Below are 18,332 nucleotides of genomic sequence, written 5' to 3'. Positions count from 1 at the left end.
ACAAATGTTTGTGCAGTTGGGTAATGTCAAAAATCTGCTTTACGACAATTCCAAATTTTCAGAATCCTGAATTCTATTATCACTTCTGACCATGAAATTCCTTGTTAATTGCACATTCACAATGATGAAGCTGATCACATTTAGTTGGCTTTATCTCCTTCTGGCCCAAGAACCTCTTTACAAGCATACCTGAATGAAGAGAGCACTCAAAGCAAAGATGATTGAAAACGGTAGAAATTAAACGTGGATGAGAGCAGCAATCAGGACTCAGAAGAAAACGTCAAATTTACTGCGGCCAATTTTGCACAACCAATCAAATTCAAAAAGTTATAATTCCTATCTTTAAATGTTTTTTTGGGTCATTTTGCGAAATATACTCCATGATTTCTTTCAAACTTTATTTACAAAATTATATTCAAAAATTGAGGCTCCAAAAGCTCAGTGGTTAGAGCACTGATCTTGTAAACCAGCGAGTTCATTCCTCACTTGAGCTTCATTTCTGTAAGGGGCACTGGACAAAGTGGCAACTCTCCATCTTCTTCACGGTAAACAAAGTTAAAGAATTTCATGTATGTTCCATTCTAAATGCAGCATTACACGACAATTATGGAACCATTACCTTATGTATAAAGTTTGCAGGTTTGCATAAGTTCCTTTTTTTTATATAAAGAAAAGCAGCAATTGCTTAGAAATTGACGGAATCTCTACACAATCTTTTGGAGAAACTTAGTAGATTAAGCAGCGTCAATGGGAGAAAACAAATGGACAACATTTTGAGCTGAAATCCTCTGGTGAAGAACTTAAAGTAACCAATAAATTAGAAGCATTTTACCTTGATCATCATGTAATGTAGATGATACTTTAGCATCCAAAGCCACATCTTCAGCATCAGGTGTGCGGCAAGAATCCAGATCAGAACCTGTCAAAATAATAAGAAACATTTTGGTCAGACTGGAAGTTAATTTAACTATTATTATAACTGAAACCTTAACACAAAATTTTCAACTTGAACAGTGTGTAGATTACAAAATCAGTTGACCTGCTTTGAATACATATATCCTGGCTATAATTATGTCAGGATACCAATTGAAGGTGAATATTAAATGTTTTTTGTTAAAACATCAAGTAAAATTATGATCATTGATTGAAGTTTGGTTATATACTTCAAGATATAATACTCATTCTTCCACTTCTAAAAACATAGGATTTATTCATTTACTTAAATATATAACATTCAAGAGGAGGCCAAGAGTGAAACAGATCGAGGTATAGAGGTACAGATTGGATAGTACCGAGGCAGAGGTGTCAAAGACCAGAGGACATAGGTTTAAGGTGAGCAGTAAAAGGTTTGAAGTTTTTTTTGGAGTCTCTGCGCAATAAATAAACCTAAATGTTCTTTGGGGGATAGATGCAATCGGGACGCACTGCAAGAAAAGCTTGTGGAGGTAGGTACTGTTACAACATTTTAGTAGTACCTGGATGAAATCACCAAGGCACATTAGACTTTAGGACAAGTGCTGGACGATGGGATTATTATACTGTATGTAGGACTTGGGAGGCATGAATGTGTAGACTGAAGGGCCTGATACTGTGCTGATGAATCAAGACAGTAGCTTTTTTCAAATCAAATATTGCTTTCTCACATATTTTCAGACTTGCCTCAATACAATGGTTGCAAGACAAATTAATTTAAACTGAACCAGGTTTTGTTGGCAGACTGTACGTGCATTGGGTCTATCACAACGCAGAAAGAGCACAAAATTATTCATCATTACAAATGTGTTTCAGATTGTACGCTCACATTATTCAATGCAAGGACTCTGACTTCTGCTTGTGCTTGATTCTCTCTGTCACCTTTTATGCCTGTAATGTGACTGATCTCTATAATTCTGTATTTAATTCTCTTTAACATCAAAAGATACAAGGAAATCTTCTCCCCAATCATGCCTCAAGTTCCTCTTTGCTTCAGCATCAATTATGTCCCCTTGCTCTCTTCATGAAAAAGCTCCAAAACATATCCATACACAAGTAAACTAATGTATAAATGCTAGTTATTATTGAGGGTACTAAAGGAGAATAATGGAATAGAATCTCCAATACTCATTTCACAAACTAAAACAGGTGGATGGACTAAATCTTACACTTCGCCTGAAGAGAAGTATTTTACATAGTACAGAGCTTGATCAATACTCAGTAACCAACCACCAAACCTATAACTTCTACCAGTTGGAAGGACAAGGGCAGCAATAGCATTGGATCACCACCCACCTACGATTTGCCCTCCAATTCACACACCACCCTGACTTGGAAATACATTGCCATTCCTTCCCTGTCGCTGAGTCAACATTTGTGGGAATACACCTTAAAGGCTGAAGCAGTCCAGGAAGGCACCTCACCACCTCTTTTTAAAAAGAAATCACAGCTCGAGACAGGCAATTAAATGTTGGCTTAGCCTGCAAAATCCAGATCCCTGGAATGACTTATTTTAAGATGAGATTAGAGCTCTCACTTTAAAAATAAGTGGCTTTCAATCCGATTTGTTAATGTATTAAGAGTAAATCTCAGATTCTGGTTTAGTACTCATGGAATTTCATCTGTTCAATTTAAAGGAATTATTCTTTTGGATGAGAAGTTACAAATAGAGAAAGGGCCATTTGGTCTCCAATCAGTGTTGGCATGCATCCTTCATATAAACACTTTGGTTACATATTTAGACAGCTGCCCATTATTGGAACATCAATGCAACCTAGTCAGACCCAATTAAAAAGAACAGATAGATGCTTAGGAAAAAGTGTGTTAATGTTCACCATTTTCTTTGATTGTGTTGACAGAAGGTTGGAAAGACTTTAAATCAACAAGTCTCTTACTAGTCATGGGGAGAAAAACATGACACAAGCACTTTTTTTTAATGTAATGAGAATCTATTCAAAAGATTGGCAATAAAGTAGTATTTTTTATTGACACCTCTGGAAAGTACATTACCAAGGAACACAACACAGCCTCCCATCAAATTAACTAAGTATTCTAATTCAGCAGATAACTACAAAATCTCCTCAACTTACTTTCCAAAAGTCAAAAAATCTAATGGAAAACACCAAATATTCAGATTTTATATCTGCAGTTACAAAAATCTGAAATTAGATATATTACACACACACATTTATTATACCTTTATATTTATATATATATAAATGAGCATTATTAACATTCATCTCATTCCAAATAGATAGACGAGAAACACCCAAACAAAGCCACTTAGCTGATACATTTTTGCAGTGTTATCTTCAGTTTAATATCTTTCTGATAGCAGTGCTAGACTGTTTTTTTTTCCCCAGACAGTCTTCCAATAAAGGAACTTTTATTTATTTGATTTGACAGATTGTATTTCACAAAAAGAAATGCATCTGGAAGTGAAAATACCAGTTACATATTTCACAAAGTCTCTGAGCAATAAATAAACCTAAATGTTCTTGTGCAAGATGTTTACAAAGTGCAGCTAGACCAAAGGGAAAGAAAACCCATTGTTATGATGACCAAGTTACCATAGCCTGGTACAAGACCATTGAACGAGACCTCATCGATCATATTTTGCCAGTTCTTGCCACCTCACACCATGGGAGATTGAAAAGTGGCACCAGATGAATAGCTCAAAATACTTAGCTATACAGGTATGGCCCACTTAACATCCAAAAGACATTCTGTGAAATTGGACATTAGGTGATGTGCATGTTGTGAAAGCACCATATTGTATATTTAGTTAAACTATATGGGAAACAGTAGAGTACCTGTAAACTATTTATTTGTAAATTTGGATCAGTCTGGGGACCGTCACAGGGCTGTGGGGAGAAAGTGGGGCAGTGGGATCAGTGTGGGGACTGACACGGGGCTGTGGGGAGAGAGTGGGGCAGTGGGATCAGTGTGGGGACTGATACAAGGCTGTGGGGAGAGAGTAGGGTAGTGGGATCAGTTTGGGTGTACAGTATAGCTTTTTCTAAATTGCTGCGGACTTGCTCACGGTAACTGAATAATCATGGGACCACGGACGTATATGTAGTTGGACGTTGCCCGAATGGACTTTAAGCAGCGCATACGTGTAATAGAGATCAAAATAACTTGGAAATCCTTCATCAAGAAATCAGAATTTTGAAATGATTTGAAGCATTTAAATGAATAAACGTCTCGACTGTGTACATTGGAACAAGTTATGAAATAAAGTTAAGAATGAAAAATAAGAGGATCAATTTTCCTAGAGTCTTGCCAATTTCTGGACTAAATTGTTGCCGTACACACTGAATAGGTCCAAACATCAAATATTCAGAATGGTGCTGGGAACATTCTTTTCGGAGACTATTATTATTATGTACAAAAAAGGTGATTAGCTCATGCAAATTGTAATAACATTATATAAGTGTTATGTAGGCGGGCAGTAACCTCCTTTGAAGAAGACTGCAGAGCCCACCTCACTGACAAAAGACAAAGGAGGAAAAACCCAACACCCAAGCCCAACCAACCAATTTTCCCCTGCAACCGCTGCAACCGTGTCTGCCTGTCCCGCATCGGACTTGTCAGCCACAAACGAGCCTGCAGCTGACGTGGACATTACCCCTCCATAAATCTTCGTCCGCGAAGCCAAGCCAAAGAAGAAGAAGAAGAATGTAGGCAATATATAACATGTAATATTTCTCTCTACTAAATCAATAAAAATATTTTAAAAAGAAAAGGAATTGTAATGACTGCCCACTTGTTTTTTTTAAAATCATCTTCTAGAATAAGAGGCAATTTCCCTGATTATTTTTTTATTCTCTCATCAATTAACGATATCTTTTATTGCCACTCTGGAAAGTGCATCACAGTCAAGCTTGGAATACATGGTACAGCTCAAATATGGCAATGATCAGACTCAGTAAACTGTTCCAGTTCATCTTAAATGCATTGGTTGTGGATTGTGTCATGACGTTGATGCCAAGTTCCTGTATTCACCCATATTTCCTGCAGATGGCATTGTCTTGAAAGGAAGTGTCACGCATGGTGCCTTTCAGAATCAGAGATGCCAGAGGTGGGTATTCAAACCAGGGCAAAGCAAAATGAGTCATCCTAATCCCACATGTTATCTCATGTTATGTACCAGACATGAGTCAAGTACCCAAAAATATATGATAGGTCTTTCTGCTTTTAATACCTTTCAGACAGCAAATGCCAGATTCCTAACCCCTTCTGCATTCCGGATGGAAGAATTTTTCACCTCGATAATAATTTATTCCATTTTGTAAATTAGCTTTACATGGATGAAAACAGGTCCTTCTGATCCATTGCAAGCCATTATTATTTCATAAAGCTCTATATATTTTCCCTTTAGCTTCCCCTGTTCCAAATGAAACCTCAGTGAAACACTATAGTCCACAAACGTGGTGATTGTAGTAAAAATGCTGGAGGAACTCAGCAGATCTTGTAGCATCTCTGAGGTAAAGATATACAATCAATGTTTCGGGCCTGAGCCCTACTTTAATGTATGAGTAAAAGGCAGGCAGGTGTCTGAAATGAAAGGCTGGGGAGAAGGGAAGGATGGGCAGGGGGAAGAGTACAGACTAATAGACAAAAGGTGTTAACTGGAGGAGAGGAGAGAGGAACATAGAGAATTGATGGGGGAGAGGGAGGTCATTTTTGGCTCTGTGGAAGGAGACAGAGGAGAAAGGGAAGAGAGACAGACAGACAGACAGAGCTAGAGGTAAGGAGATATAGGGAAAGATTGTGGGGCGGGGTTAACAGAAACCGAATAAGTTGAGGTTCATGTCATCCAGTTTGAGGTGCTCAGACCCTAGTCGGAATATGAGGTGACAACTTTAAGGGTGGTCTCAATCTGGCAGTGTATGAGACCATGGACAGACATGTTGGCAATGGAAATGGGCAGGAATTGAAATGGATTTTCAAGGGGAGATCCCCGCTATTGTGGCGGGCAGAGCCAAAGTGCTCAACAAAGCGATCTTCCAGTCTGTGTCCAGTCTCACCAATGTAGAGAAGAACACAACAGAGGCCCCGGATGCAATAGATGACCCCTGCAGGTTCAGAGGCACCAAATGCAGTAGATGACCCTTGCTTCACTTGGAATGACTGTCAGGGGCCCCAAATGCTGGTGAGGGAGGAATTGTGAGCACAAGTGGTCAGAGGGGTAGGTGCCAAGGGGTCGACTGGTGGGAAGGGAGGAGTAGACAAGGGAGTCACATAGGGAGTGGTCCGTGCGGAAGACGGAGAAGAAAGGAGATGGGAAAATCATGTAGTATCCCACCACCAGAACAGGAAGATAGCTCAGATATACGAGTGGCTGATGAGATGGCGCAGGAGACCTGTACAAGTGGACAGGCTGCAACTGAACTGGAGTGAAACCAATATCTTGGCAGGGAGGTTTGCTAATGCTGTTGGGGGTGGAGGGGGGGGCGGAAATTAAACTAGATTGACAAGGGAGTGGGAAACAAAGTGACGAGGCAGAGGAAGAGGTGGTTGGCGCATAAGTAGAGAGCTGCTAAGAAGTTTGTGTGGAAGGGTAAAAGTGCAGCTGTGGAGATGAGTTGTCATGCAACAAGGAAACAGTCAAAAAAGTAACAAATAAAGGGCTAAAGGTTTTGTATTTAAATGTATGCAGCATAAGAAATAAAGTAAATGACCTTGTCGCACAGCTACAGATGGGCAGGTATGATGTTGTGGCCATCACAGTCAAGGCTAAAGGATGGATTTTATTTGGATATGACCAAGGTTACTCAGTGTATTGAAAGAATAGGCAAGTAAGCTGAGAGGGGCGCAGTGTGGCTCTGTTGGTAAGGAATAACATTTAATCATTAGAAAGAGGTGACATAGATCAGAAGATATAGAATAATTGTGGGTCAAGTTAAGAAATGGCAAGGGTAAAAATACACTATTGGCTGTTATATACAGACCTCCAAACAGTAGCTGGGATATGGACAACAAATTACAACAGATAGAAAACGCGTGTCAGAGGGCAATGGTAGTCACGGCAGATTTTAGCAAGCAAGTAGATAGGGAAAACCAGGTTGACTGGATCTCCAGAAAGAGAACTTGTAGAATGCCTAAGAGATGGCTTGTAGCAGAGCCGTCCAGGGAAACGGTGATTCTGGATTGGATAAGGGCAGGATTATCGTAGTAGTGAAAGTAGCATACGCTATGGGCCCTGGATTTTCAAGGTCCCCGCATTTATGTACTATGAATTATGAGAAACATTTTCGTTTTCATCTTTGTGCAGCGTCTAAGAGATACCACATTGATAGTCTGTGTTAATAACCCTGATTAAAGGTGATAATTGACTAAAATTGCTCACCTTAAATGCAAGGTTTGTGATTTTAGCCAATTATCACCTTTAATCAAGGTTATTACCATTGTCTATGGGTGATTATCTCACAGCTGCTGCACAATAGTCTGATTAAAGATGATAATAGGCTAAAATTACTAACCATAAGGGCCACCCCCCCCACTGTCCTCACCTCACCCTACTGTCTCGCTCCTAGCCATGGCTGCCACCCACTCCCCCCATCTTACTTCCGATATGGCAGCAGGGGTACAGTGCTGCCAGGGTTCATCAGAGCATGGTATGTATGTCATCTGATCGGGCTGTTTTGGGGCCATCCCAGGTCGCTCGCAGTGACGGCTCAATGTGGGATCAATGGCCATCCTTGTAACCCATAATCCCCCATGCAACAGAGTCATTCCAGCTGTGTGGGGGATTATGGGTAACGAAGACAGCCATTGATCCCGCACTGAGCCAGCCGTAAGTTTTGTTTTAACAAAATGTTTTATTAAGTTTTAACAGGGGAGGGGAGAGGAGGGGGGGGGGGAAGAGAGAAGGGAGAGTGCAATTTCAATGTAAGTGTAATTTGAGCGTAAGTGTCACATATGTTTTAACAGGGGGAGGGGAGCAATTTCAGTATAAGTACAAAATGTGTAAGTTAATTTTAATGGGGGGGGGGGGGAATTCCAGTGCTTGCCATAGGTTCTATATTCCCTAGATACCAGTGGTGTATCTTAGGGAATATATAGTGATCTGAGAAGGCTAGCAACATTTTGTTAAGAATAATTAAGACTATTTCAAAATGGTCATGCAGGGTCAACGTCAGAAACTCTCTTTGTGGTGGGGGAGGGGGGGACCTGCAGTCACACTTCCGCCTCATTGCGCGTGTGCAAACCGGCATGGTTTAGAGTCCTTTAAATAAATGTTACAGGCCCCGCAATACCTTCATCTGGCATATTGGGTACTGCGCAATTAACCGAAGGTGATAAGGGAGCTGAAGGTAAAGAAACCCTGAGGAGGCCGTGATCATATCATCGAATTTGCCCTGCAATTTAAGGGGGAGAAATTAAAATCAGAGTTATAAATGGGAGTTATGAGGGGAAACTGGCAAAAGTTCATTGGAACGGCACACTAGCAGGGCCAAAGGCAGAATAGCAATGGCTGGAATTTCTTCAAGAAATGAGGAAAGGGCAGGACAAAAGAAGATATCTTTCTTTGGCTTGGCTTCGCGGACGAAGATTTATGGAGGGGTATGTCCACGTCTGCTTCAGGCTCGTTGGTGACTGACAAGTCCGATGCAGGACAGGCAGGCACGGTTGCAGCGGTTGCAAGGGAAAATTGGTTGGTTGGGGTTGGGTGTTGGGTTTTTCCTCCTTTGTCTTTTGTCAGTGAGGTGGGCTCTGCGGTCTTCTTCAAAGGAGGTTGCTGCCCGTCGAACTGTGAGGCGCCAAGATGCACGGTTGGAGGTGAGATCAGCCCACTGGCGGTGGTCAATGTGGCAGGCACCAAGAGATTTCTTTAAGCAGTCCTTGTATCTCTTTGGTGCACCTCTGTCTCGGTGGCCAGTGGAGAGCTCGCCACAGAACACGATCTTGGGAAGGCGATGGTCCTCCATTCTGGAGACGTGACCCACCCAGCGCAGTTGGGTCTTCAGCAGCGTGGATTCGAGGCTTGCGGACTCTGCCAGCTCGAGTATATATTTGAATAGAAAATGACATAATTGTGCCTGACAAGAGAAGTCCAAGCCAAAGCAAAGGCAAAATAAAGGATATACAAGAAAGCAAAAATTAGTGGGAATATAGAGGACTGGGAAGCTTTCAAAAGCACACAGAAGGCAACTAAGAAGGTTATTGGGAGGGGAAAAAAATTAAATGTGAAAGGAGGCTGGCAAATAATATGCAAGTATTGTTTATTTTTAAAGTACAACTCTGATTATCTGAAATCAGATTCTCCAAAATCCTGTCATCTGAAATATTTTCAGAGCTGAACTGTCCGAGGACTTTCAGCTCCCAGCACCAGCAGCGGGGACCTCAAGCTCCCAGGCAGGAAGAGGACCCTCGGGCTCCTGGCACGAGCGGGGCCTCGGTGGGGAAATGTCAGTGATCGGCGGTGGCCAATATTTTTTTTGGGTGATAATTAAAAATTATTTTAATGCTTAAAAAGCCTTCCCTTGCTTTTTGTTGTTGTTTAAACACTGTTACAAGTGATTTGCTGTTGCTACTGGGCTGTTCTCCGAAAAAATCGTTTCTCCAAGTGGGCCCGGTCCTCACCATTTTGGATAATCGGAGTTGTACTGTATTTTAAGAATAAAGAAAAAGACAAAATAATAGATAGGGGACCAATTGGAAATGACACTGGAGAACTTAAAATGTGAAAAAAGGAGATGGCAGAGAAACTGAATGAGTATTTTGCATCAGCCTTCGCTGTGGAAGACATCAGTATAGCAGAATTTCAAGAGTGTCAGGGAAGAGAGGCAAGTACAGTCACAATCACCAGACAGAAGGTGCTTGTGAAGCTGAAAGGTCTAGGGGTAGATAAATGGAATGCACCGTTGGGTTCTGAAAGAAGTAGCTATAGAGATTGTGGAGGTACAAGTAATGATCTTCTAAGAATCAATAGATTGTGGCACAGTTCTGGAGCACTAGAAAATTGCAATGGTCACTCAGCTATTTTTTAAAAAAAAGGAGGGAGGAAGCAGAAAGCAAATTATAGACCTGTTCGACTAACATTGGTGGTCAGGAAGTTTTTGGAGTCGATTGTCAAAGATGAAGTTCTGGGGTTCCTGGAGGTGCTGAACAAGCTGGGCTAAAGTCAGCATGGTTTCCTTACAGGAAAATCTTGCCTCACAAATGTACTGCAATTAATTTTCTTTGAGGAATTTTCAAATAGGCCTAGTCAAAGAGCATGCGGTAGATTTGGACTTTTCAAAGGCCTTTGACAAGTGCTGCACATGAGGCTGCTTTTAATAAAATAAGACCCCATGGAATTGCAGGAAAGATTCCAGCATGGGTAGAAACGGAGAATGGGAATAAAGGGATCCTTTTCTGATTGGCTGCCGTTACCATTGGTTACCGCAGGGGTCACTGAGGGGACCACCTTATTGTTTACATTGTTTACTAATGATTCAGATTGCAGAATAAGTGGCTTTGTGGCGAAGTTTGCAGATGATACAAAGAGAGGTGGAGTGGACACAGAGAGGCTGCAGAGAGACTTAGATTGGGCAAAAAGTGGCAAATAAAATACATTGTTAGAAAGTGTACAGTCACGCACTTTGGTAGAAGGAAGAAAAGGGCAGAATATTATTTGAATGGGTGGGGGGGGGGGGGGTGCAAAGGGACTTGGGAGCCCTGGTGCAGGATAACCTAAAGGTTAACCTCCTAGTTGAGTCAGTGGTAAAGAAGGCGAGTGCAATGTTGGCATTTGTATCTAGAGGAATAGGATACAAGAGCTGAGGCTTTATAAGGCACTGGTGAGGCCTCACTTGGAGTACAGGGTATAGTTTTGGGTTCCTTCCTAATTGAAGAAAGTATGTGCTGGCATTGGAAAGTGTTCATATAAGATGCACAAGAATGATTCCTGGAATGAAAGGATTAGTCTATGTGGAATGTTTGATGGCTCTTGGACTGTACTCCTTGGAGTTCAGAAGAATGGGGGTTGGGGGGGGGGGGGTCCTCAGAGAAGCATTTCCATTGTTGAAAGGCCTGAACAGAGTAGATGTGGCAAAGTTGTTTGTCCATAGTAGGGGAGCCAAGGAAGAGGGCACAACTTCAGGATTGAAGGGTGTCCATTTAAAACAGAGGTGCAGAGGTATTTCTTTAGCCAGGGTGGGAAACCTCCAGAATTAGTTGCTTCAAGTTGTTGGCTGTATTTAAAGACAGAGATTAATAGACTTCTGAATAGTCAGGGTATCAAAGATTATGGGGAGAAGGCAGGGCAATGGGGCTGAATGGGAGAATGGATCAACTCATGATGGAATGGCAGATCAGACTCAATGGACTGAATAACATACTTCTGCTGTTGTATCTTATGGCTCTCCCAGTGGCCACCCATTCCCTTGGTGACATGCATGACCATGGTCTCATACATTGCCAGACTAAGACCACCTGCACATTGGAGGAACAACATCTCGTATTCGATCTGGGCACCTTCCAACCTCACTAACATCGGCTTCTCTGGTTTCTATTAGAGCCCTCTCACTCCTGCTTTCCCTGTATCTCCTTTCCTCTAGCTTTGTCTCTCTTTACTTTCCTCTCTCCTGACATCATATCCAATGAACACCTTTTGTCTTTTAGTCTGTACCCTTACCCTGCCCATTCTTCCCTTCTCCCCAGCCTTTTAATTCAGGCACCTATCTGCCTTTTATTCATTCCTTAAAGGAGAGCTCAGGACTGAAAAGCCAGTTATATATCTTAACATCCTATGGTCAATGCAAATGAAACTACAGCCTAGTCACTCTCTCAGCATAGCTAAAGTTCTTCAGTAAGGCAATATTGTTAAAAGTCCGCCCTTTACACATCCTTCATGCTCAGAAATGTACATCACATTATAGTTTTGGCTTAATTCATACTTTATTTCATACCAATTCCAAGTATAAAGTTCATGTGTTACTAATCCAGTACCTCCAAAATCTTCTTAAATATACACCTCTGCTATCTTCAGAGAAGATTGAGTAGACTGGGTCTTTATTCATTGGAGCTTAGAAGGTTGAAGGGGGATTTGATAGTGGTATATAAAATTATGAGGGGGATAGATAGAATAGATGTGAATAGGTTCTTCCCCTTGAGGGTAGGTGAGATTGGAATGAGGGGTCATAAGTTAAGGGTTGGGGGAAAAACTTTAGAAGTAACATAAGAGGAAGCTTCTTCACTCAGAGTGGTGGCTGAGTGGAATGACCTTCCGGAAGAGGTGGTTGAAGCAGGGTCAAATTTGTCATTTAAGAGAAGGTTGGATAAGTGCATGGATGTGAAGGGATTGGAGGGTTATGGACAGGAAGCAGGTAGGTGGGACTAGTGGAGTTCACTTAAATCGGCGCGGACTAGAGGGGCCAAGATGGCCTGTTTCCGTACTGTAATTGTTATATGGTTGTATGTGAGGTCATGATTCAAAAGATCCTCATTTCCATGTGTTCCATAGTTTAACATGCATATCCCACTTCTTTTTCTTGTTCTTGCCAAAGACGTTGCTTCACATTTTACTGCTGAATTCCATTTGTCACATTTCTGATCATTTTACTAATCTTCCAGTGGTCTTTTTTGCTGATTTTTAAAATATCATCAACTAATTTATTGATTATACACATCTACAGTGCCCACCAATAATGTTTGGGACAGACATTGCTTTTTCCTTTATTTGCCCCTGTGCTCCAGTTTTAAATTTGGAATCAAACAATACACGTGATTACAGTGCACGTTTCAAATTTTATTCATAGTTATTTGTATACATTTTGGTTTGATCATGGTCCACTTATTTCAGGGCACCATAATGTTTGGGACACAGCATGTCCTTTGCTGGCGATGAGTGCTTTTTTTTAAAAATTTTTTTATTTTTCACACCATAAATCACATTAACCATGATATACACTTTTTCTTTTTCACACATATACAGTGACTTTTTCTTCCCCCCCCTCCCTCCTCCCAAGCCACCCCCCCACCCCCCCCTCTCATCCATTTTAGGTATACAATCTAGGTTGCATTAAGCCAGTCAGATAATGTTGTCATTCAACAAAAATACACCAGAAATTCTACTGAGTCCATTCTTTTCTTTCCTTCTCCTTCCATCAACTTAGGTAATGTTTGTTCCCGGTTGGTTTTCGCTATTGTATTTAATGTAAGGCTCCCATACTTGTTCGAATATTTCAATATTATTTCTTAAACTATATGTTATTTTTTCTAATGGAATACATTTATTCATTTCTATATACCATTGTTGTATTTTCAAATTATCTTCCAATTTCCAGGTTGACATAATACATTTTTTTGCTACGGCTAGGGCTATCTTAACAAATCTTTTTTGTGCATCCTCCAAGTCAATTCCAAATTCTTTATTTTTTATGTTACTTAGGAGAAAGATCTCTGGATTCTTTGGTATATTGTTTTCTGTTATTTTATTTAATATCTGATTGAGATCATCCCAAAATTTTTCTACTCTCTCACATGTCCAGATTGCATGAATTGTTGTTCCCCTTTCTTTTTTACATCGAAAACATCTATCAGATACTGTTGGGTCCCATTTATTTAACTTTTGCGGTGTAATGTATAGTCTGTGTAACCAATTATATTGTATCATACGTAGCCTCGTATTTATTGTATTTCTCATCGTTCCAGAACATAATTTCTCCCATGTTTCCTTTTTTATCTTTATATTTAAATCTTGTTCCCATTTTTGTTTAGTTTTACCATTTGTTTCCTCATTCTCCTTTTCTTGCAGTTTAATATACATATTTGTTATAAATCTTTTGATTAACATTGTATCTGTAATCACATATTCAAGGTTACTTCCCTCTGGTAAACTCAAATTGCTTCCTAATTTATCTTTCAAGTAGGATCTCAGTTGGTAATATGCCAGCGCTGTATCTCCAGTTATATTGTACTTATCTCTCATTTGTTCAAAGGATAAGAATCTACTTCCTGAAAAACAATTTTCTATTCTTTTAATCCCTTTTTTTTCCCATTTTCTAAAGGAAAGGTTGTCTATTGTAAAAGGGAGTAGCTTATTTTGCGTCAATATTAGTTTTGGTAATTGATAATTTGTTTTATTTCTTTCTACATGAATCTTCTTCCATATATTGAGGAGATGGTGTAATACTGGAGAAGTTCTATGTTGTACCAATTTTTCGTCCCATTTATATAATATGTGTTCAGGTATCTTTTCCCCTATTTTATCTAATTCTAATCTCGTCCAGTCTGGTTTTTCCCTTGTTTGATAAAAATCTGATAGGTATCTTAATTGTGCGGCTCTATAATAATTTTTGAAGTTTGGCAATTGTAAGCCTCCTTGTTTATACCATTCTGTTAATTTATCTAGTGCTATCCTCGGTTTCCCCCCTCTCCATAAAAATTTCCTTATTATTTTCTTTAACTCTTTGAAGAATTTTTCTGTCAGTTGTATTGGCAATGCCTGAAATAAGTATAGTATCCTTGGAAAAATGTTCATTTTAATACAGTTTATCCTTCCTATCAGTGTTAGTGGTAGCTCTTTCCAATGCTCTAAATCGTCCTGTAATTTTTTCATTAGTGGATTGTAATTGAGTTTATATAATTGGCCTAGATTTTTGTTTATTTGTACACCTAGGTATCTTATTGCTTGCATTTGCCATCTGAATGGGGATTCCTTCTTAAATTTTGAGAAATCCGCGTTATTCATAGGCATTGCTTCACTTTTATTTACGTTTATCTTGTATCCCGACACTTCTCCATATTCCTTCAATTTCTTATATAATTCTTTTATTGATAGTTCTGGTTCTGTTAAGTACACTATCACATCATCCGCAAATAGACTGATTTTATATTCCCTGTTTTTTATTTTTATTCCTTTTATATTATTATCTATTCTTATCAATTCTGCTAGTGGTTCTATAGCTAGCGCAAACAATAACGGTGATAGTGGGCATCCCTGCCGCGTTGACCTGCTTAAGTTAAATTGCTTTGATACATGTCCATTTACTGTCACTTTCGCTAACGGTCCCTTATATAATGCTTTAATCCAATTAATATACTTCTCCGGTAAACTGAATTTTTGCAATACTTTGAACAAATAATTCCATTCTACTCTGTCGAAGGCCTTCTCTGCGTCTAAAGCAACTGCTACTGCAGGTGCTTTATTTCCTTCTACTGCATGAATTAAGTTAATAAATTTACAAATATTGTCTGTTGTGCGTCTTTTTTTGATAAATCCAGTTTGGTCTAAATTTACCATTTTCTGTATCTGTTCTGCTAATCTCTTTGCTAATAGTTTAGCTATTATCTTATAATCTGTGTTTAGCAAAGATATTGGTCTATATGACGCTGGTGAGAATGGATCTTTCCCTTGTTTTAGTATCACTGTAATTATTGCTGTTTTACATGAATCTGGTAAGTTTTGTGTCTCATCAATCTGGTTGATTACATCCAGGAGGGGCGGTATTAATAGGTCTTTAAATGTTTTGTAGAATTCTATTGGGAGTCCATCCTCTCCTGGTGTCTTATTATTTGGTAATTTTTTTATTATCTCTTGTATTTCTACTGTTCCAAATGGTTCTGTTAATTTATTTTGTTCCTCTATTTGTAGTTTAGGTAGTTCAATTTTAGTCAAAAATTCATCTATTTTCCCTTCTTTCCCTTCGTTTTCAGTTCGGTATAATTGTTCATAGAATTCTCTGAAGTTTTCCTTAATTTCTTTTGGATTATATGTAATTTTTTGTCTTTTTTCCTTGTTGCCAATACCATTTTCTTAGTTTGCTCTGTCTTAAGCTGCCATGCTAAGATTTTGTGTGTTTTTTCACCTAGTTCATAATATTTCTGTTTTGTCTTCATTATATTCTTCTCCACCTTATATGTTTGTAATGTTTCATATTTTATTTTTTTATCCGCCAATTCTCTTCTTTTGGTTGTATCTTCCTTCATTGCTAATTTTTTTTCTATGTTTACTATTTCCCTTTCCAACTGCTCTGTTTCCTGATTATAGTCCTTCTTCATCTTGGTTACATAACTTATTATTTGCCCTCTAATGAATGCTTTCATTGCGTCCCATAGTATAAACTTATCTTCCACTGATTCCGTATTTACTTCAAAATACATTTTTAATTGTTTTTCAATAAATTCTCTAAAATCCTGTCTTTTAAGTAGCATGGGGTTTAATCTCCATCTACACATTCTTGGAGGGATGTCCTCTAGCTTTACTGTCAGTATTAAGGGTGAATGGTCCGATAGCATTCTCGCTTTATATTCTGTTTTTCTTACTCTATCCTGCATACTAGCTGATAACAAAAATAGGTCTATTCTTGAGTATGTTTTATGTCTAGTCGAGTAGTATGAGTATTCCTTTTCTTTTGGGTTTTGTTTCCTCCATATGTCCACAAGTTTCATTTCTTGCATTGATTTAATTATAAATTTGGTTACTTTGTTCTTCCTGTTAATTTTTTCCCCCATTTTATCCATATTTGGATCCAAATTCAGATTGAAATCCCCTCCTATTAGTATGTTCCCTTGCGTATTAGCTACCTTCAAAAAGATATCTTGCATAAACTTTTGATCTTCTTCGTTAGGTGAATATATATTAAGTAGATTCCAAAACTCCGAATATATCTGACATTTTATCATAACATATCTCCCTGCTGGATCTATTATTTCCTCTTCTATTTTAAATGGCACATTTTTGCTAATTAATATAGCCACTCCTCTTGCTTTTGAATTATACGATGCTGCTGTTACATGTCCTACCCAATCTCTCTTTAATTTCTTGTGCTCCAATTCAGTTAAGTGTGTTTCTTGGACAAATGCTATATCTATTTTTTCCTTTTTCAGTAAATTTAGTAGTTTCTTCCTTTTAATTTGGTTATGTATTCCATTAATATTTAAAGTCATATAGTTCAGAGTAGCCATTTTATATTTTATTTATCTTCTCTTTCCGTTTTTCCATCATTACCTTTCCTCCTTTTCCATTTCTGTTTTCTTATTTTCAACTCTTTACAAGACAACATTCCTACAACATCCAACATTTTCCTTATTCTCCTATTTCTATCTTCTTTATCCCCAATCTCCCCTTCCCCTCCTGAGTTGTCCTTTATCCCTTGTCGGACAACCACATCTCCCCTCTCCATTTGGATTTGCAGCCCCCCCAGAAAAGATTTCACTTTTCATATGTCACAAAGGTCACTCTTTAATTCCCTCCTTATTCTCTCTATTCCATTACCTTCCCTTATTAATTCTTGTCTATACTATCTATATTTTCCTCTAATTACAGATACATTCACGTATGCACATTGTCTCTATTCACTCTTATACCTCTTTACCCGCATACATATCAATCGTGGTCATTTTTACCCTCATTACCCGTCTTCATCCCTCAGTCTATTTTTGTCTTTACCCACATACATATCAATCGTGATCATTTTTACTCTCATTACCCGTCTTCATCCCTCAGTCTATTTTTGTAATTGTTCTGCAAATTTTCGTGCTTCTTCTGGATCCGAGAATAGTCTGTTTTGTTGTCCTGGAATAAATATTTTCAATACCGCAGGATGCTTCAGTATAAATTTATACCCTTTCTTCCATAAAATCGCCTTTGCTGTATTGAACTCTTTTCTCTTCTTTAGGAGTTCAAAACTTATATCTGGATAAATGAAGATTTTTTGCCCTTTATACTCCAGTGGTTTGTTGCCCTCTCTTACTTTTTCCATTGTCTTCTCCAGTACCTTTTCTCTTGTAGTATATCTTAGGAATTTTACTACAATAGATCTTGGTTTTTGTTGTGGTTGTGGTTTAGAGGCTGTAATGGAGGATTAAAACCATGTACCCAGATGCTTTTTGCTTATGTGGAACTGACGACACTGGGTCCACACGCAGGTCACCTTACTTTCAGAACTAGCAGATGTAATTAAACTCAGCCATGGGGACTTATCTGAAGATACACTTTGAAATGGAATTCCACTGTGAGGCCCAGGGAAAGCAGTTGTCAAATGCAACACTCTGAAATTGACGAATTGGTCACAACCTGTCTTGCTCAAGAAGTTTTAATAAGTCTTTGTATCTACGAGATAAACCAGGAAATTATAACATCCTGGTTCCATAATTATTAATCTTCTAAATTGTAGAATGTAATGTTCAGTTTTGATTTTGACTGACAAATATTAGAAGGAGTAGGCGCATGATTAATTGTTTTTGGGGTATATAAGCCTGTGGTCCTGCTGCTGAAGTTTAGACTCTCCGAGGGGTGGGAACACCCCTTGTCAAGAAGGAAGAACAGCCAGAGTCCGAGCAACGTCCCGGTCGGGGGAGGTGGAGAAGCTGCTACCAGCGCCCTGACAACCTACTACAAGTGTGCAGTCGTTGCCTCGCTTCGG

The 18,332-nt window shown here is 39.1% G+C and overlaps 1 protein-coding gene across 6 annotated transcripts in view; it reads right to left on the bottom strand.

Moving 5' to 3' along the window:
* The window catches only part of cobll1b (cordon-bleu WH2 repeat protein-like 1b), a 182,761-nt gene that overhangs the window by 17,744 nt on the left and 146,685 nt on the right, over positions 1–18,332 (bottom strand). For all 6 annotated transcript variants that reach the window (XM_069935345.1, XM_069935346.1, XM_069935347.1 and 3 more), the window contains one exon: positions 833–919. In XM_069935345.1, the coding sequence (XP_069791446.1) occupies positions 833–919 (87 nt within the window). The remainder of the gene's footprint in view (positions 1–832; positions 920–18,332) is intronic.

Source organism: Narcine bancroftii, chromosome 4 (assembly GCF_036971445.1).
Source record: "Narcine bancroftii isolate sNarBan1 chromosome 4, sNarBan1.hap1, whole genome shotgun sequence".
In the NCBI taxonomy this organism is placed as follows: domain Eukaryota; kingdom Metazoa; phylum Chordata; class Chondrichthyes; order Torpediniformes; family Narcinidae; genus Narcine; species Narcine bancroftii.
This window is presented reverse-complemented; position numbering and strand designations above follow the sequence as displayed.